The sequence below is a fragment of the Chlorocebus sabaeus genome, chromosome 9 (assembly GCF_047675955.1).
Source record: "Chlorocebus sabaeus isolate Y175 chromosome 9, mChlSab1.0.hap1, whole genome shotgun sequence".
Taxonomy (NCBI): Eukaryota; Metazoa; Chordata; class Mammalia; order Primates; family Cercopithecidae; genus Chlorocebus; species Chlorocebus sabaeus.
This window is the reverse complement of record NC_132912.1, coordinates 122,037,172-122,057,597: the sequence shown is the minus strand read 5'-3', so window position 1 is coordinate 122,057,597 and position 20,426 is coordinate 122,037,172. Positions and strand designations below refer to the sequence as shown.

At 51.5% G+C, this 20,426-nt stretch overlaps 1 protein-coding gene across 5 annotated transcripts in view; it reads right to left on the bottom strand.

The window, feature by feature from the left end:
- Positions 1 to 20,426, bottom strand: part of GRK5 (G protein-coupled receptor kinase 5) — a 253,499-nt gene that overhangs the window by 60,266 nt on the left and 172,807 nt on the right. For 4 of the 5 annotated variants that reach the window (XR_012094061.1, XR_012094062.1, XR_012094063.1 and 1 more), the window contains exons 3-4: positions 19,524 to 19,636; positions 4,162 to 4,239 (exon numbers count right to left, since the gene is read on the bottom strand). Coding sequence is in view for 1 of the 5 variants with exons in the window: in XM_007964246.3 (XP_007962437.3) it covers positions 4,162 to 4,239; positions 19,524 to 19,636 (191 nt within the window). In the remaining 4 variants the exon portion in view is untranslated. The remainder of the gene's footprint in view (positions 1 to 4,161; positions 4,240 to 19,523; positions 19,637 to 20,426) is intronic. The other variant, XR_012094064.1, reaches the window with a different exon arrangement.

Below are 20,426 nucleotides of genomic sequence, written 5' to 3'. Positions count from 1 at the left end.
TGCTCTGTCTTTCCTGGGGACACCTCCACCCACCCAGAGACTCAAGACAAAAGCCCAAGGGCATCCTCCTTCTGCCGTTTTGCAAGGCGCTTGTTCCTCCCCATCCCCAAGGCTGCAGGCCCAGCTTGGGGATCTGGGGCTGCTCCCCAGATGGCCTCTTGCCTCCAGTCCTTCCTCATCCCCCTTATTACTCCTCCATGTAGTCAGGGGGATAATCCTAAAATACAAGTGGCACTCAAAGCACTGGCAGCTCCACACTGCCGCCACCTCAACATGGCTTCCCAGTTCCTATAGCCCAGAGGGGCCCCCTCCCCATTCCCACCCCCACAGCACTGCCCACCCCGTGCCCTTTTCTACCTCTGTGCCAAGGTTTCTCAACCTCAGCCCTATTGACATTTTTCCCCCAGGTAACTCTGGGTAGGAAGCTGCCACGTGGCACTATAGAATGTTCAACAGCAACCATGGCCTCTATGCATCAGATGCTAGGAGCACTTCCCTCCCCCATAACTCTGCCAATTACAAATACCTCTAGATAGCCCCAAATGCCCACTGCACTGCACCTATGAAGGCCGCTCCTCCTTCCCCTTCTTTCGTGTCCAGCTTCCTCCTCCACATCCTTTAAGATCTGATTCAGCAGCATCACCTCCTGGAAGGCTCCCCTGGCTCACCTGGGCTGGGCTGGGGCAGCTTCTCCAGATCTCCCACTTCCCTGAGCACAGCTCCACCACTGTTCCCATCATGGGGTATTTGGTTAATCTGCTTCTGTGTTGCCCCCACTCTGAAGGTGGGCTCCTCGAATCCCCATCACGGGGCACCAAATCACAACAATGGAACAATGTGTTCAGAGACCACCCAGGTGAGGGCAATGGGCTCTGATGAGAGGCGGAAGAGGCTCTGTGCAGCTGGGGATGTTAGGGCTAAGCAGGGATATAGAAGCGAGAAAGAGTAGGGGACAGTGCCTTCCAGATAAAGGGCCTTCTGGGGCACAGCCTGAACAAAGGCCACAAAGTATGGACATCCAGGTGAGCCTGGGAAATGGTGCGGCTAGAACCCAATGTGGGGCTGTGGGAGAGGTCCCAGGGTAGGATGCTGGAGCAGAAGGAGGTGTGGGCATGAGGCTCTTGGATGTGTTCTGTAGCCCACGGTGTGCCGGAAACTGAAAAAAACGTTATTATCAATAACTTTGGGAAATGCTTTGTTAACAGTTAAAGAGGTTTCTTTCTTGCAGGACTTCTCAGAGCCTTGAATATGCTCACATGCTGAGTGAATCCACCAGGGGGGATATGGCATTACAGTGCTGCCCACATGTAACTGACCACAGAGGGCTTTCTTTCACAGAGCCTCTCCACTGGCCACTCTCCCATGGTCTACCCTCTGGAAAACACTGCGCGGAGCTGAGACACACGAGCTACATACTGAGGAGGGGTCCCAAGGCAAGGACCATCTGGGCTTGGGGACAGTGGCTTTGGGGTTGGTCTAAGTCCTCTGAGCCAGTGCTGGGGCCTCAGTCACTCACTCAGCTCCTCAGCCACCACCTTGCTTCACTGCATCTGGGGCCCAGGGGCATGTGAGAAGTCAATCAGGCTCCCGAGCAAGCTGTCATGGGACGGACGGTTACGGGAAGGAATGGCAAAGTTTATTGTAGGAAAACAGTTGACCCAAGGCACGGATCGACCACCTCCCCCGGAGGCCTCCCTGGCTGTAACAAATGGTGTGGCTTAAAGTTTTTAAATTGAGGAGAACTTAAGGGAAAAAATGTGGGCAGGCTCTGAGGCACTTGTAAAACCATCTGAGTTGCTGGGGGAGTCTGGGCCCCATCCCTCCAGGAGATGGAGGCAAGGCTGAGCAGAGGTAGGGAGGTCTGGAGAGTTCAGGTCAGAGGCTGCCAGCAGGAGCTTCTGGACAAGGCTGGCCACAGGGTGACCCGGTGGCAGCCCTCATTGGCTCCCCCAGTGCCTGCCTATACCCTGTTCTTGGCTAAGCCACAAGAGCCTATCCAGTCAGCAAGGTCGGGCAAAGGGAGCACTCCACCCTCACTGCAGATCAGAGCCAGGCCACAGACAGTGGGAGGACGGTGAAGGGGGGTGAGGAGCCTATACCCAGGGAAAACAACCAGGGCTCTAGAATCACCCAGACTTGGGTTCAAATTCTAGCTCTGTCACTCACTAGTTGTGTGACTTGGGATGCGACAGCTCCCCGAGCCTCTTCTTCCTTATTGGTAAGATGGAACCAACAGAATCTGCATTCCACAGTGACAGCAAGGACTATAGACAGTGGTGCCTGACACAAGGGGTCCTCAATACATGCTAGTTGCCATTGTTTGGGGGGAACACATGTGAGTGGGCAACCCTACAGGGACACAGATGAAGCAGTGGACTGGGCCAAGCTGAGCCGCCGTGGGAAGATGCCTCTGCAGAGGGCAGCTGAAGACCCCATCAGCTGAGTGGCCTCTCATGCTGTGCAGCTCTGCGGGCCTCAGTGGCCTGTAAATAGGGCAACCTCTCGTGGATACAGGAACCATCAGAGACATCTCGGAGGCATGTGGCCCACCACAGGAGCCCAGCCAGGGAGCTGTCATCATCATGCCCTCTATGGTGCTTGCACCCCTCTAAGCTCAGGGCATGCCCCTCTAAGCTCAGGGCAGAGTGTCCACACTGTCTTGAGTGGTGGCCAGGAGATGAAAAATGTATCTCGCCAGAGCCTCATCAATATGACATCGGCTGTGACTGGGTGAACAGGGACCCTGCTGAGAACATCTCCTCGACTGTGTCCACCTGAGAACCTCACAGACATCAACAGGCCCATATCTGGAAGCATGGCAAGGCTGTGCTGCTCAAGGTGAGGGCAGCTGTGCCTGCCCAGGGCCATGCGTTGTCCAGAGCAAACTAGCCCCATTCTATGCCTAGAAGTGTTTTATAAACATAAATTCTGTCATTTCTGAAAAGTGCAAAAGGGCCGGGGGTGTTTGCCGCTCACAGAAAGAGAAGTGCACAGATTATGATGGACGCAGAAGCAGAGAAACAGCAAGGGGAGGCAGCAAGGTGATGGTGACTCTGTGTGCATATTAGGGATGCTGTCTAGCAGGCTGTTCAGAGTGGGGCATGACAAAGGGCAACGCTTCTGGGCGTGAGGCTGGGCTCACCCTGCAAGGGCAATGGCCACCGCCAACTGTTGACGCTGGAGAAGAACGAGGGCTACATTTGGTACAAGAGGTGTAGGGGGTGGGAGGACTGATGGCCAGGACCTTCCACAGGCTGTGATGACCTCAGTCCACTGGTAGCCTGGGATGGGCACCAGGAGGTATACCCTTCCGGGGAGCTGGTTGGCCCACAGGGTCCTGAGCAGGATGAAGCCACCAATGGCCCCGGGGGATGGGACACATGCAAAGCTATTCCCACACAGGTCTCATCTCAGGCTCCCAACACCTCCAGGAGGTGAGTCTGGCAGGAAGGCCACTTTTAAGAAAGGGAAACAGAGGCCCAGGGAGGGAATGTGACTTGACCAAGTGGGCAGAACTACTGACACTAGAACACTAAATGGGTTGAGAACACACTTCTGTGAAGGTGAGTCAAGAGGAAGCAGATCTTGGAGAACCAAGGCTACTGGACCCTGAGGACGGTGGTACCCCAATGCTTAAACCATTCAGTAGATGCCCCCGAGGTGGGGTCAGGGTGGCCCCTGACCCTACAGAACACTCCAGAATATGCTTCAGAATTCTCTCCATTCTTTGATGTAGTTGGGCACCCCCTTTCCCTCCCAATCAACCCCCAACACTTCCCCTCCACGCCAACCTCTCAGAACTGCCCTGCTGAGCCCTTCCTTCTGGGCACTTCTCCTGACCTTGGCCGGGCCTCTATCTGCCCTATCACAAATGGTTGGGTGTAGGCACAGGGCAGCATGGTGACTCTTGAAGGGGCTGGGCCCCAAGAAGCAGGCATCCCGCCCCTACTCCAGTCCTGGCCTAGACCGTCCCTATCTTGGCCCTGCCAGTCTTGGGCACTCTCTGGGGGAGGATGAGAACTGTGGATCACAGGAGATCAACAACAGCCACCAGCACAGCACTTAATAGCTCCCCCACATGGCCTGGCACAGACTTAGGGGCTCCTATTTTTGGATAATGCCTCCTGTGCTACCTGCTGTGGGGTTTAGAAAGTTCCTTACCTTTGGGGTGAGGTACTTGGACATAATTTCCTTCCCTTTCTCTCCCAGTTTTTCATCTGGAGTAACTTCATATTCTGCCTAAAACAGAAGGAGAAAAAGAACAATAACAGCTTTGCTCATGAGCTCTTATGGTTACAGAACCTCACAGCCCCAGAGGCCACGTGACCAATTCCCTTCTCCTGCAGGGCAGGAAGCCAGGGGAAAAGACCTGGCCATGGAGCCCCAATGTTCAGTCCAAACTACTCTGCCCTCTCCCACAGATGCTGGGTCTCAGGACGGCGGTGCTCCACACAGACCACATCAGAATCAGCAGGGAGCCCTGAGCAAACACTGATGCTAGGTCCTACACTAGATCAATGAAACCAGGCTTTCCAGTGGGCCATGAGGCCTGGCACCTGGGCAGCTGGGGTTGAAGACCACTGACTTAGATGAATCAAAGGAAACGACTGGAAAAATAACAGTCCACCAGACTGGAAGGCCACCAAGAAGCTGCCTTAGGTTACTCAGACCTTGTAAGCTGTGTGATCTTAGACAATTTGCTTAACCTTTCTATAAAATGCAGATGGTACCAGCACCTAGGTATGCAGTGATTATACAGACGGAAGTGATCAAGCTCTTGGCCTGGGGCCTGGCCCACCATAAATAATAATAAAGAGTTGCTGTAGTTACCACCATTGTGATTATTATACCTTGCAAGGATAAACAATAATGTGGATGCCTGGTCTTTTCCAGCTTTTGAGTTTACAAAGTGAACACACACAGGTTTTAAAGACGTTCTTGTCTGAACCTCGAAACAGCCAGGGCAGTGACGCAAGAGAACAGGGGCTGCCATCCCACCCCGTTGTCCGTAGGTGGAGATCCCGAAGGCCCACGGCGGGAAGGCACTTGCGTAGGATCGTGCAGCGGGAGGTGGCAGGGCTGGGACTCGAACCTCCAAGCGCAGGGCTTCTCCTCAACCACACCACAGAATTTAGGACTCTGATAACTAGCCAAGCCAGGGGGCCCAAGCTCTAACGATGGGAGGTCTCCAATAAACAGACTTTTTAATTTTCCTGAATCCCAGAGGGTCTCCTTTGCTCACATCTGACGCACTTGCCACGTGGATAAAGGGCCTTGAGTCAATAAAAAGCCTGAGTAAGCGTCCCTTTCTCATTTAGACAAAGGAGCTAATTACAAATTGTTTATAACCATTTCAAAATCCACCACCCAAGAATTTGTCAGCCTCTGTCCAAAAGTACAGCTATTTCAAAAGAGACAGGAAATGACACTAGCAGAGACGGACCCGAACTCCTCCCCGGGCGTCCCACCACGCAGTCAGATGTCTGTCCGGACCTCAGGGAAACCTCACACCTCAGTGTCTAGGGTCTGAATCCTCTCAGACCAGTCAAAGGGAGCACGCAGGCGGCACTCACAGTGACCACAGAGGCAGCCAGGCCCATTTCCATCCACAGTGAGCAAGTGTCCTTGTCTTGCCCTCTCTCTTCTAATGGAGAGCCAAGATCCAGCGATTTTCTCCCATGGAGAAACATGAACACTACAATCATTCAGATCACAGGGAGACAGGGCGGTGTTTCTTTAAGGAATCCCACCCCTCATTTTATAGGGCTGGACACAGAGGCTCAGAGAAGTCAGGGACTTGCCCAAGGTCACAGCTTCCGGGCCGGTGCGCTGGCCTCTGGATTCCCACTGGGCCGCGTGGTCACAGCCTTTCTCCCCAGAGGTCAATTCCTCTTCCACATCAAGATGAGCCTTGAGGGACTGGGGATTTCTTGATGATTTGACTTGACGGATGAATTCCTGAGATGCTTTAAGGTGGCTCTTTCTTCTTGACTTTTTCCTGTTATTTTCTCCCTCTGTGCTCCCTGACGATCTCGTAAACCTGAGTGTGCATGTATGCGCACACACATGTGCCCACACACAGACACATGGATACTCACAGACACCCACACACACACCCACACACAGGTGCCAACACACAGACACACAGATATACCCACAGACACCCACACACCCACACACACGTATCCACACACACTCACACACTCCCATAAAGACACCCACACCCACACACATCCACACACAGAGACACATACCCATAGATACCCACCCACACCCACCACACACCCACAGACACACACACAGACACACAGATACCCGCACGCACCCCCACACACAGACACCCACACACACGTACCCACACACACGGATACTCACACACACCCACACACACACACCCACACACGTGCCCACACGCAGATACGCGCACACAGACACCCATACACCCACACCTACCCACACACAGATACCGCATACACAGACACCCACACCCACACACACTCAAACCCACACACAGACACCCCCACACACAGACCGACACACTCACAGACACACACACCCACAGATACCCACCCACACAAACACACCCGCACCCCTACACACACACGTACAGACACACAGACACCCACACACAGACACACTCCCCGCATGGAGTGCTGATGCCAGGCTCACCCTACATGGCAGGGGATTATTATATCTACATGGTGGGTATTATTAGTTCCAATTTGCAGATGAAGAAACTAAGGGTCTGAGAGGTTCCAATACAGCACAGCTAGCAAGCAACAGGGCCGCCATGGCGTCTTTAAAGGGGCTGAGCACTCTGGAGCCAGCTGCCTGCTGTTTGCCAGAATGAGAAGCGCCCAGGGTCCTGTCGCCCCTGGACAGCCCACCGTTGGTCTGGCACCATGGGAATGTAGCCAGACTGCTCTGCAGGACCCAGGCCCTGGGCAAACAGCCGGCCATCATTTGGGGTAACTCTATACCATCCAGAACACTAGATTTGCACTGTACCAAAATACATCTGTGAAGGTGGCTCTATTTAACCAAATGGAGGCCTGGGGCTCACTAATCAGCCTCAATAACCAGCTAAAAATACTCTTGCTGTGGGTACTAAAACCCGCGTTAAAAAAATAACATCCCTTTCAGGTCAGCTGCCTCCCGACAGAGGCCCCGCCGGTGGACAGGCATGCAGGTGGCAGCGGGAGCACACGGGGACAGGCCTTCCCCGCTGGGATCAAAAGGCCTTTCTCTGAAGAGTCTGTGCCAGGCCACCACTTGAAGAGCATTTGTGTTGGGAGGTGGAAAACGGATGGAAGGCCTCCAGCTGGGCTTTTCACACTGATTAAGACACCTAGTGACAGGCCATGTCTCCACAGTGACTCCCTGAGGGGAGTCCTGAGAGGCCACCTACAGAGGAAAGGTACCATGGTGGCTCCCCTGGGTGGGCCGAGCTCAAGGCAGATCACACTCCACAGGACTGGGGCCACCCCAGAAACCACAGCTCGAGGACACCCTTGCCCAGGTGGTGGGAGAAAGCTTCAACCAGCTGAACCCAGCAAACATAAGCAGCAAGGAAGAGTTTGTGCCAACAACCCAGAATTTTACAATGAGATGTAGCTCCGGAAATAGCAGCCAGACAATGATTTCAATGAAAAGAAAGGTAAACCGTATGCAAAGAATGCCCTCGTGACCTCCATCTGCAAGAGAGTCCCTTCCAACCAGAGAGGGAGATGGGCCCTGTGCCCTCCCGGAAACACAGGCCCCTCTGCTGTTCTGATCATTTAAAGCTCTCTTGGCCAGGTGCGGTGGCTCACGCCTGTAATCCCAGCACTTTGGGAGGCTGAGGCGGGTGGATCACCTGAGGTCAGGAGTTCGAGACCAGCCTGTCCAACATAGGGAAACCCTGTCTCTGCTAAAAATACAAAAAATTAGCCAAGCATGGTGGTGGGTGCCTGTAATCCCAGCTACTTGGGAGGCTGAGGCAGGAGAATTGCTTGAACTCAGGAGGCAGAGGTTGCAGTAAGCTGAGATTGCACCATTGCACTCCAGCCTGGGCAACAAGAGTGAAACTCCATCTTGGGAAAAAAAAAAAAAAGCCATCTCCTTGCCCAGAGCTCCGTTCTAACAGCCAGGGTGCCAGGGAGCATCCACAACCATCCATAATCCAGATACGTGCCAGGTGCCAATGGGGAAGACACCACCGAATGAGCCTTCTCTCTGCATTGTGATTTATGCCAAACACAGAGGTGGCCTTTGTGGGGAGATGCCGCTCTAACACAAAATGCAGACTATTACATTGAGCTTAAGGAACAAAGAACTTTTTCTACATCTGTGCCTCCCAAAGTGTGGAAACATCTATGTGCATCTTAGTTTACAGCCCTAATACTTCATTCTCTTGGCCTGCCCTAATTGCATCATCAATCTCAGAATCTGCCAGAGAAAATATGTCCTGGCTACGAAGACACATTTCCTTCAGATGCTTTTTAGAACCTGCCACGTTTTCAAAGAAGTCGGCCCCGGTTTAGAAAGGGCAGTCTGGGCTGAATTCCTCTCGGCCTTGGACTAACTTTAGATGTCACCTCCTTCTCCCAGGAGACCTTCTCCTGCCCTGACAGGAAGATGAAGTCAGAGATGCCGTGAGGTCTTGCCACCTCCAGCTTCTGTAATTATCGATGTGGTCAGCTTTTCCAGAGTCCTTGAGGCAGGGACAAGTGACAGGCCTGGTCAGCACAATGTTCACCATGCACCCCGCCGGAGAAACACCGGGATCCACCCCACGGCCCCAGCTTCTCATCTGTGCTGACCACGCGGGCCGCCCCTCCAGAGCCCCTCTAGCCCTCTCCCACCCTGCTGCGGGGGTGGAGCGGTGGGGTGCTTTTCTGCTGGCTCTGTCCCCGCCTGGGCACCACAGGCTCCTGGACCTTGTTCTCCAGGCCCAACTCCTGTGGGCAGCCTTCTCCCACGATCCCACATCAGTCCCTTCCCTTGGCCCTGCAGGTCAGCGGGTGGTGGAGGCTCAGGGATGCTGCATCAGCAGCTACAGATTTCCCTCCCCTGCCCATGCTTTGTAAATAGGCCCTCGTTAAATTCCTCCATTCACACATGGGGCTGGCCATCCGTTTTCTGCCAGGACCTGGCTAATGCCCTGCAGGGTGCTTCAGACGGGTGGGCACTGGCCTTGCTTCCTTTCTGCTCCTCAGTGAGAATGGCGAGCAGTGCATGAAGGGTGCGTCCCCCAGGGGCCCCAGGGTCAGACGGACCTGGTCAACCCCAAAGCCTGTGCCCGCCCTGGCCAAGTGTTCTGTAATCTCTGGCTCCCATCTGAGCGGCCCTCTCAGGCCTCAGTCAGGAGGGATTCACTGGCCCAACTTAGGGCAACAGATGGGATGGAACCAGAGAAGGGAGGGAAGAATGGACTCCTGTCCACGTTGGGTGGAGAATGAAAGTGGTAGGAGTGACCCCAGATTTCCTGAGGTACCACAGCCACCAGCTTGTGAATCGTGGTCTGGCCAGAGGCAAACACTGAATAGAAGGCAGGAGGGAAGGGGGGCTGCATCTCTCCACATGGTGGAGGGGACAGGCTCGCCTCTCTCAGAGGGAGGGGACACGCGCACCCCTCTCAGGGGAAGTGATAAGCTCCCCAGTGGCAGAGGGTGACACGGTTTGGCTGTGTCCCCACCCAGATCTCATCCTGAATTGTAGCTCTCACAGTTCTCATGTGTTGTGGGAAGGACCCGGTGGTGGGAGGTAACTGGATCATGAGGTGGGTCTTTCTGGTACTGTTCTCAGGACAGTGAGTAAGTCTCACGAGATCCGATATTTTGTTTGTTTTTTGAGATTTTGAGATGGAGTCTTGCTCTGTTACCCAGGCTGGAGTGCAGCAGTACGATCTCGGCTCACTGCAACCTCTGCCTCCTGGGTTCAAGTGATTCTCCTGTCTCAGTCTCCCAAGTAGCTGGGACTATAGGCGCATGCCACTGTGCCCAGCTAATTTTTGTATTTTTAGTAGAGATGGGGTTTCACCATATTGGCCAGGCTGGTCTTGAACTCCTGACCTTGTGATCCATCCATCTTGGCCTCCCAAAGTGCTGGGGTTACAGGTGTGAACCACCGTGCCCGGCCCGATCTGATGGTTTTATAAAGGGCAGTTCCACTGCACATGCTCTCTTCTCTTGTCTCTCGCCATGTGAGACGTGACTTTCGCCTTCCACTATGACTGTGAGGCCTCCCCAGCCATGTGGAACTGTGAGTCCGTTAAACCTCTTTCTTCTGTAAACTGCCCAGTCTTGGGTATGTCTTTATCAGCAGCCTGAAAACGGACTAATACAGAGGGGCTGTGCCATCCCGCTTCCTGTCTGCCCCATCACTCTTCTCCTAAGCTCAGCCCTGAGTGGCTGCCCCCATCCTCACCCCCACCAGCTGCTTTTCCTCCTTCCCTCTCAGAATTGTTTCTCTGTCCCCACATCCAACCAAGGATCCAAAGGCTACAAGGAAAGGTCTTTAACCTTCCCCATTACTCTTTTTGTTCTAAGTGAAAAGAATCCAAGCGTAACCTAGTTCAACAAAACTGGAAGCTCCTGGCTCCTGGAATCTGAGGATGAGCTGAACCAGCTGGGCCCAGAGCCCAGAAACCAGGGACACTAGCACTTCTGGAGCCCCCATCATCTGTGTGTTGGTTGTGTGTGTGTGTGTGTTCTCACAATCTCTGGGTGCTGACTGGCTTGTTCCAGTGTAGGACACATGGCAGTTTCCAGTTCCCAGGGTTTTTATGTTAAGCTTTCTCTAGCAGGGAAGAACTTCCCCTTGAGGTCATCAATTCCAGGGAAAGGACTTGTTGGCCCGCCTTGGCTCACAGATTCCCTCCTGCTCCAGTCAACTGCAGCTTGGGGGTGACATCATTAAGAACATGGCAGCTTCTAGAACAGCCACGTCATTTGGGAATACGGGTGGGGCACCCAGGAGACTGGATGATCCCACAGACGTGCACTATATAAACCCATTTTAGAAGTGGCACTTTTTCAAGATAGCCCTGCTCCCGGGGTCTGGCTTCCTAGCTGTTCTGACAGTCTCTATGTGCATCTGAAAAACTATAAGCACTCTCCACTCTCCCCATTTTGGAGGATCACACCAGTGAGAGAAAGATGAAGACAAATACAGAATTATCATAAATAACAAAAGCAGAATACTTAGCCCCCGGTGAGGCAGAGTGGATCATTTCACAGTAAAATTTCAAATGATCAGGCACATCTAAAGCCAGGTGACAGCCCACTAATTTTATGTCATCTCCTATAGTCTAGGCTAATTAGCAGCTAGGAAGGTCTCTTAGCATTTGCTATATGAGATTTCATTTGTTGTAACCTCATATTTGTAGGTGCCTGCCTTTAAGGTGGCCTTCAATAATCCTTGCTTCGTTATTCATGCACTTGGAAAGTCTCTTTCGATATGAAACAGGGCTAACCAGTGCCACCAGTATGATATTAGGGAAATAGTGTGCATACTCTAAGGCCAGGTCATAGAGGGCACTGCAGCTCCTATCATGCTCTCTTGGATTGCTCGCTCCAGAGAAAGCCAGCCATGTTGTGAGGATACTCAAGCAATCCCACGGAGAGGCTGCCTCCTCCCAACAGCCAGCACCAACCTGCCAGGCATGTGAATAACTGTGGATGCTGATCCTCTGGCCACGGTCAAGCCTTTCGACGACTGCAGCCCAGCCAACTTCTTGACATCTCACCTCATGAGAGACCTTGAGCTAACAGCACCTTGCAAAGCCATGCCCAAATTCCTGACCCACAAAATCATCAGGTAATAAAGATTGACTGTTGTTTCAAGCCACTATGTTTTGAGGTGAACTAATACTGCGTGGGCCTCAGTGGCTCACGCCTGTAATCCCAGCACTTTGGGAAGCCAATGTGGGCAGATCACTTGAGGTCAGGAGCTCAAGACCAGCCTGGCCAACCTGGTGAAACACCATCTCTACCAAAAATACAAAAATTAGCTGGGCGTGGTGGCGCCTGCCTGTAATCCCAGCTACTACGGTGGCTAGGCACGAGAATCGCTTGAACCCAGGAGGTGGAGGTTGCAGTGAGCTGAGGTCGCCCCACTGTACTGCAGCCTGGGCAAAAGAGTAAGACTCTGTCTCAAAAAAGAACAACAACAACAAAAAACCCAAAGCTAACACTGAACAGATATTTTAACTTGTAGCTGGTGCTGCTTAATTCACTTCCAAATTTTCCTTGGTCAGGTGCAGGGGCTCATGCCTGTAATCCAGCACTTTGGGAAGCCAAGGTGGAAGGATCACTTAAGGCCAGGAGTTCAAGACCAGCCTGGGCAATACAGTGAGACCCCATCTCCTAAAAAAAAAAAAATTATTTAATTAGCCAGGCATGGTGGCCTGCACCTGTAGTCCCAGCTACTTAGGAGGCTGAGGTGGGAGGATTCGCTTTGGATCCAGGAGTTTTGAGGCTACGGTAAGCTATGATCATACCATCACACTCCAGCCTGGGCAAGAGAGTGAGACTCCATCTCTTGGGAAAAAAAATCTTATATATTTTTTAATCTTTCATTTAACCAGAAAGCAAGCTGCACAAGGGCAGGAACTTAGTTCCCCTGTTCATTGTGTTCTCCCAACTGCTAGAACAGAGCCTGGCACACAGGAGCCTCCCCATAAATATGCACTGGGTGGATCTGATTCTCTATCTGCCAAACATCCTCCAATCCCAAAGAGAAGAGACCAGAACACATTAAGTCTCACCCAAGTGTGGAGACAAGATGGTTTCAAATGAGCCAGCATGTGGTCAAGGCTCCCAGGGAACAGGTTAGAGAGAAGTCCATCAGTCTCCAAGATGCCCAAGACCCTTTGGCCTGTGGGGGCTGACACTAGCCTAGACCCTCTTCAGTCCCCTGACCTGCTGGGCAAGCTCTTTGCCCTCTAGAGACCAGGCCTAGTCATGGCTTAGGTCACTGACTCCATTTCTTGCTGAGAGGGCAGCTGGCAGTGGCAGGAGAAAAGTCTTTCTCAGGTTCCTGGAAGGCCCTTGACAACCAACACAAAAGGCCGAACTCCCCCTGCAGTCTAGTAAACGATGCGCCAACAGTTCTGCTACCCAGAAAATCACCTGGGCTCTCTTTAAAAAACAGCTGCAGTCTTCCACTTGACTTGAGAAATGCAGACATTAAGACTGTGCAGAAGGCTGGGCGCGGTGGCTCACGCCTATAATCCCAGCATTTTGAGAGGTTGAGGTGGGCAGGTCACTTGAGGTCAGGAATTCAAGACCAGCCCAGCCAACTTGGTGAAACCCCATCTCTACTAAAAATACAAAAATTAGCTAGGTGTGGTGGTGTGCACCTGTAATCCCAGCTACTCAGGAGGCTGAGGCAGGAGGATCGCTTGAACCCAAGAGGCGGAGGCTGTAGTGAGCTGAGATCGCGCCACTGCACTCCAGCCTGGGTGACAGAGTGAGACTCTGTCTCAAATTAAAAAAAAAAAAAATACTGTGCAGGAGAGGAGCCTTTCCCAGGGACTACATTAGAGTCCAACGAGGACAGGTTATTTTTAAAAGCTCCACTTGGTAGAAATTCAACAGAGAGATGGGAATGGCATGGATGAGGCTGGCCGAGTCAGGCAGCACCCGGGGCGCTACTGTAACACCAAGGACACCGCCACCTCCTCCCTCCTCTGGGTTCCGGTCAGGATGGAAGAAAAAACGGACCTTAGATGAGAAGTTACGCCAGCCCTGGAAAACTCAATAAAGTCTCCGTGCGTAAAAGAGGTGTTCCAGAGGCGGGTCATTTGACGTCAAGATGGGCGATGAAAAAGTCTCGCTAATTCCCAGGGATGCACATGAAAACGCAGAGGGGATGGGGTCGGCCTCTCGTGAGTGGCAGCTTCATTAGGGCAGATGTGAAGAGCATTGGACGTGCTGACGCAGGGAGCCAGACTCACATTTCCTTTCCAAAAAACAGCTCTTGGTACAGGCCCAGAAAGAGGGAACGACGGCACGACCAGAATGAAAATGGGCATCCACTGGATTTTTTTTTTTCCCCTTTTCAAACTGACTATAAGCGTCTAACAAAACACGTGGCTGGAAAATTCCACCGGCTCCTAGGCTTAGCCTCACCCTGCTCTGCCTCATCAACTCTCTAGATGGCTCCCAAAGCTGCTGCTGCCTCCTCTTTTCCAAATGGGGAGCAGCGCTTGGTCTGGGACATCTTTTGTCCTCATGCTTCTCCATCCACGTGGATTTGTTTCCTTGGTGAGCTCCTCCAGCCCAAGGCTCTCTCAACACCAGCTCTATATATGTTGACAACTCCAAGGCTGGGCACAGAGGTTCATGCCTGTAACCCCACCACTCTGGGAGGCCAAAGCAGGCAGATCACTTGAGCCCAGGAGTTTGAGACCAGCCATGGCAACATAGTGAAACTCTGTCTCTACAAAAAAATACAAAAATTAGCTGGGCGTGGTGGCATGTACCTGTAGTCCCAGCTACTTGGGAGGCTGAGGCAAGAGGATCACCAGAGCTCGGGAGGCAGAGGTTGCAGTGAGCTGAGATCATACCACTGCACTCTAGTCTGGGTGACAGAGTAAGACTGTGTCTCAAAAGTAAAAACTTTTTTTAAAAAAGTTGACAATTCCCAATTTTCCATTTCCAACCCAGACCTTTCTGATGAAGCCTGACTTGAATACCCATCTCCCCTGGAGCTTCTCCACTCAAGTATCTGGTAGACATCCCAAGGCACGTGTGCCTGAAGCGGAACTCTTGATTTTCCCCACAGAGTGACCTTCCCACAGCCTTTTCCTAAATCCATCTTTCTATTTGTTCAGGTCAAAACTTTGAAGTCTTCCTTAACTCTTCTCTCATCCCCAGTCCATCAGAGAATACCGTTAACCCCACCTTCCACACAAGTCTCAAATCCAACCACTTCTCACCACTGCCAGGGGCTACCATGCTGGCTTGAGCCACCAGCTGCTCTCACCTGGACTGCTGCTACAGCCTCCCAGCAGATCTCCCTGCTCCCACCTCTGCCCCTCAAAGCCTGCTCCCAACATGGAAGCCAGAGGGATTTAAAAACCTAAGGCACAGATGGGCATGGTGGTGCACACCTGTATTTGCAGCTACTTGGGAGGCCAAGGCAGGAGGATCACTTGAGCCCAGGAGGTTGAGGTTTCAATGAGCTACGAACCCACCCCTGTACTCCAGCCTGGATGACAGAGTGAGACCCTGTCTCATTAAAACAAAACAAAACAAAACCCCAAGTCAGACCACGCCACTGCTCTGCTAAAAACCCTCCAGTGGCTCCCCCATTTCTCTCAAAGTTCTCTGATGGCACAAAGTCCTATATGATCAACTTCTCTCCTACCCCCTCTGCCCTTCCTCCCTCCCCTCCAACTGCAGACACTCGTGCCTGCAGGCCTTTGTGCTGGCTGTTCCCTGCCTGTAATGCCCTTTTACCACATATTCACTTGACTAACTCCTCCAGCTCCTCCTGGTCCTCAATCAAACGTTGCCTTTTCAAAGACTCCTATGCTGACCGTCCTACTTCATGATACAACCAGCCTCCCCATATCCACACTCCCAACCTCCTTTAACCTGCTCTAGTTCCTCTTTTTCCATCCCAGTTCTCACCTTCAAACATTCCACGTCATTGGCTTATTATGCTCATGGCCTCAGAGGCAGCATGATGCTGAGGAAGGAGCCTGGACCGGGAGCCAGGAGACCTGAGTTCTGGGCCTACCTCTGCCCCTCACATGCACTGTGACTTTAGGCAAGTCACCAACCTCCACTGGGCCCAATCTGAGCATCACTCAACTGCTAGGTGTGGCATTGCGGGCTGAGGACCATGGGCCACGTCTGTGCCACCAAGAGGCTTGGCTAGTGGAGGAACAGGCACACAAAGCCCTCAATGGCTACATTCACTGAGCCTCAGTGCTATTCTAGACATGGTTCTGAGCAGTAAGAACTCATGTAGTCTTTACCTAACACCTCTCCCATCATCAGATACAGCTATATCCCCACTTACAGATGAAGACACGAAGTACACGAGGGGTTAAACACCTGCCCATGCATGGTCTCACCAAGAGATGGTGGGAGAGCCACGTTGTCCTGGCATCCTATCCCTGGAGCCTGCAGTCTCCATCAATGCACCTCTGCCAGCATGGGGCAGCAATGTGGCTCAGGTGCATGTGAGAAGCAAGCACCCACAGCAGAGGGGCACAGGAGAAGAGACAGGAAGAGGGAGATTGGGAGGACCTCTGTGAACAGGGGACAGAAGGACAAGCAGGCATTTGCCAGGCAAATGGACTATGGGGAGGATTTCAGGCAGAGAGGCCTGAGAGAGCTAGGGCCAAAAGGCTTGAACTCTCCTGGCAAGTCACAAATGCCAGAAGTGGGTAGTGAGGCCAGAACACAGGGCTGAAGAAAGACTCTGGGAAGGCCAAGGGTGAAAAGGTGGGCAGGAGCTGATGCTGGAAGATCTGGTAAGTCAGCTTCAGAACCTGGACTTTATCCTAGATGTCATTACTTTCCAACCCTGGATACACACTAAACCCCTGGGAGATTTGAAAAATGCCAATAGGTGCTAGAATCGATGGCTAGCCTAGTGGTAACAAGCCTTGTGCCAAACTATGGCCTGCAACTACTGTGTCCCAGTAAAAGGAACCACAGCTCCTCCGAAAAACAATGGATCTAGTATAAGATGAGCCCAGAACCCTGCGTCATATCAGACAGCGAGGAGACTACTGATAACTGCTGGAGTCCAGCCAGGGACTCAAAGCCAACCTGGAGAGATCCCCACTAGCCAGGGATGAGACTATGAGCATCAGTCAGGATCATGACTATGGTGCAACAGTACACACACAACATGTCTAAAACCATGAGTTAAAAACTCTAATTAGTTACTGCTACTAGAGGATGGTAGTGAACCAGTTTGGTATTTTAGAAACATCAATACGAGAAAAGAATCAACCATTTCCTCTATGAACTTTAACACTAGGTCACCACATGGTTATCAAAAGGAAGTGCCTCTGTTGGCAAATGAAGACGGAATGGCAGAATTAGAATGTTGCCATGTTGCAAGCCCTTGTTAATTAACGGATTCACATACAGACTAGCAATAGCTGCTACTATTTCAAAAAGAAAGACAACCAGATGGTATATGCCCCCTGATGAAAGAACATGAAACCACTGAGGAAGTCAAATCCCACTCCACACGCAAAAAGGGAAACTGAATTTGGTCAAGTTTCTAGATCCAACTAGCAATGCATAAGAAATATAGAGGAGCCTGGCCGGGTGCAGTGGCTCATGCCTGTGGTCCCAGCATTTTGGGAGACTGAGGCAGGTGGATCACGAGGTCAGGAGATCGAGATCATCCTGGCTAACACAGTGAAACCCCGTCTCTACTAAAAATACAAAAAAATTAGCTGGGCACGGTGGCGGGAGCCTGTAGTCCCAGCTACTCGGGAGGCTGAGGCAGAAGAATGGCGTGAACCTGGGAGGTGGAGCTTGCAGTGAGCTGAGACCGTGCCACTGTACTCCGGCCTGGGTGACAGAGCGAGACTCCATCTCAAAAAAAAAAAAAAAATATATATATATATATATATAGAGAGAGAGAGAGAGGAGCCTGTTAAATGACACTTGGGGATAAGAATACAAAATTCAGACTGTGGGAAGCTCTTCTGTAGGAACAACAAATGTATTACAAAGGGGGATAGATGGTTAAGGTGGAGCCTAGAGTAAAGAAAACATCAACCGATCACAATGTGTGGACCTTATCCAGACTAATTCAAACAAATACACATAAAATGTACGAGAATGCTGGAAATCTGAATACTAACATTTGATGATAGTAAAGAATTTTTTAAGCTATGATAATACTATTTTTTAAAGAGCTCTTATTCAGAGATACATGCTGAAAAGTTCACAGATGAGATAATATGTGAAATTTGCTACAAAATGTTACAGAGTGGAGGATGGAGGAATGGAGGAAAGAAGATTGGCCATGAGTTCATAATTGTTGAGGTGGGGTGAAGGGTGCCTGGGGGTTCATTACACTATTCTGTCGACTTTACTTTTTATAGCTTGAAATTTTCCATAATAAAAAGTTATAAAAATACTAGGCCCCACCTCCAGAGATTCAAATTAATTGGTCTGGGCTTCAGCTCAGGCTCTGGTGTGTTTTTAAGGCTCCCCAGGTGTTTCTAATGCCCAGCCAAGATTGAAAACTACTGTAATCACTCATACAAGAGGCGCCAAGAATCTGCCCGAAGCCCAAGGCAGAGCCTCCCCTAAGCCCAAGGCAGAGCCTGCAGAGGGGAGGGAGCTGGCCTGGGCAGGGTCAAGGAGCCAAGCACATGAGCCTTGATCAGGTTGGGGAAGGATGAGGAGGGGAAGGCATTAAAGAGTGCAAAGATTTCAGTCTTGGGTGACTGTAGGGTGCTGGTCACTGGAACACGTAATGTCTCAGGGCTGGTAGCTTTGGGGTCCTGGGAGAAAGTGCTGAGTGCATTTGGGACTTACTGACTTTAAGGCGGCCTTTGTGACTTCAGTGGAGATGTCCAGTGGGCAATTTGGTTTGTGAGTCTAGAGATGCACCTCGAGATCCTGAAGCAGATACAGAGACTTGAAACCTTAAAGGGTTGTCCCCTAAACTGAGATAGAGGTCAGGATGGCAGCAGCCAATGGTGGCATGACGGCTTTTAGGAAACAGCAGCCTCTCAGCCCCTGCACCTGGGGGAGAGGGGAGGGGCCTGCATGACTTCACACCCTTCATGACCGCTCCCCATTCCTCCTCCTCCCCTCTTGTCCTCCTTCCTCGGATAGAAACCCATGGGCAGTTGGCTGAACCAAGGTGCCCACGCTTCCTGGGCAGGTGCAGAGGAACTCCTGACTATTCCCACAACCTGTCTTAAAAACCCATGCAATCAATCAACATTTGTTAAACAAATGCATGACAAGCACATCTGAAGGAAGCCTCCATGGTGTCATCCATGCCAGAGCCCAGTGGAGCCACTGGCAGTCAGACCGTCTTGACAGCCATGCGCTTCATTTGACATTTATTGAGTGCCCATAGATGCTGGGCACTGCATGAGGCAGGTGTGAACAGGAAGCCAGCCCAGGGTCCTGCCCTCAGGGAGCTTGCATTCTAATGGGGAAGCTGACAATAAACAATTGTACAAACTCACAAAAGCTGTGGAATTCTATAAAATGGGTTCTCAGCTGGAGGAAGGGGCCACCAGATCCAAGAGCTAGGCCTAACTTCCCCAGGCCCTGCCTCCCATAATAACCCAGACTTCCAGAATCAAAGAGCTGATAGGGCTCCACTTTATAGCAACAGCAACTAAGGTCCAGAGGGGAGGGGGCCCACCCAAGGTCACCCATGAGTTTAGATCCTGAGACAATTTTGCATTCCTAGTCAAAGTCTGTAGTGGGAGTTTTGTAAGCACTCTTCTAAACCATGAGGTCTATCTTTTCCTTTGAGCCAAAACATCACTGATCACAGAGGACCACACGACCACAGGAGCAGGAACTTACCACGGAGTCCAGGAACTGAATGTAACACTCCAGCCCAGGCCTGGTTTCACAAAACTGCCGGAAAAGCAGCCTCCCGATTGGCTGCTTGTCACATAAACTGCAGTAATCTCTGTCTGGAGACAAGAAAAGAAGAATGTGATGAGACCCAGGAGAAGGCCAGGCAGGGCCTTCCTGTCATTCCCTCACCTGGGCTCAGAGCCCCAGATGGATGGAGTAAGGTGACTGGCAAACTCTCAGAACCCCTTCTTCATTTCATGGTCCCTGCAGACTCAGAGAGATGTCAGTGTAGAAAGCACCAGTGACGACCCAGCCTCCACTCCCCACTCCACGCCCCCGGTCCAATGCTCTGATTTCTGTATGGACATGCCAGCAGTTCTGGGGACTGTGATTCCATCTCCTTGGTGGCCATTAAGCACACCACATTCTCTGATTACAGCGACTGCAGGCCTGTAACGTAAGCCAGTTGAATCAGAGTGGACCGCAGACTGCTTGGGAACACTGGAGCAGAGGCGCCCTCTTCCTCTGGAGGTCATGGTGAGTGGGTGTGAGGCCAGGTGCTGCAACAGTGTTCTTGACACTGCAAGAGAAGCCGCTATGAGGATGAGGCTGACACATCAAGGAGGTGAGAGCTGGGAAATTACAGGAAGTAGAGTTGGTGCCCTGGTGATGTCATGAATCTCTGGATCAAACCATGCCTGTAGCTCAAACCACATCTGAAAAGCTAATTTATGAGACAACACATTCTCCTTGTTTAGGGCAGTTTGAACATTTTTAGAAATTACTTGTAATTCAAAGCATCCTAATGGATACAGTTTTTAAAAATCATTTTTGCCCAACTAGAGAAAAGTCCAGTCTTAGGATGCTTCAAATTATGAAAACCCTGCCTTTTCCAGTTAGGCACTA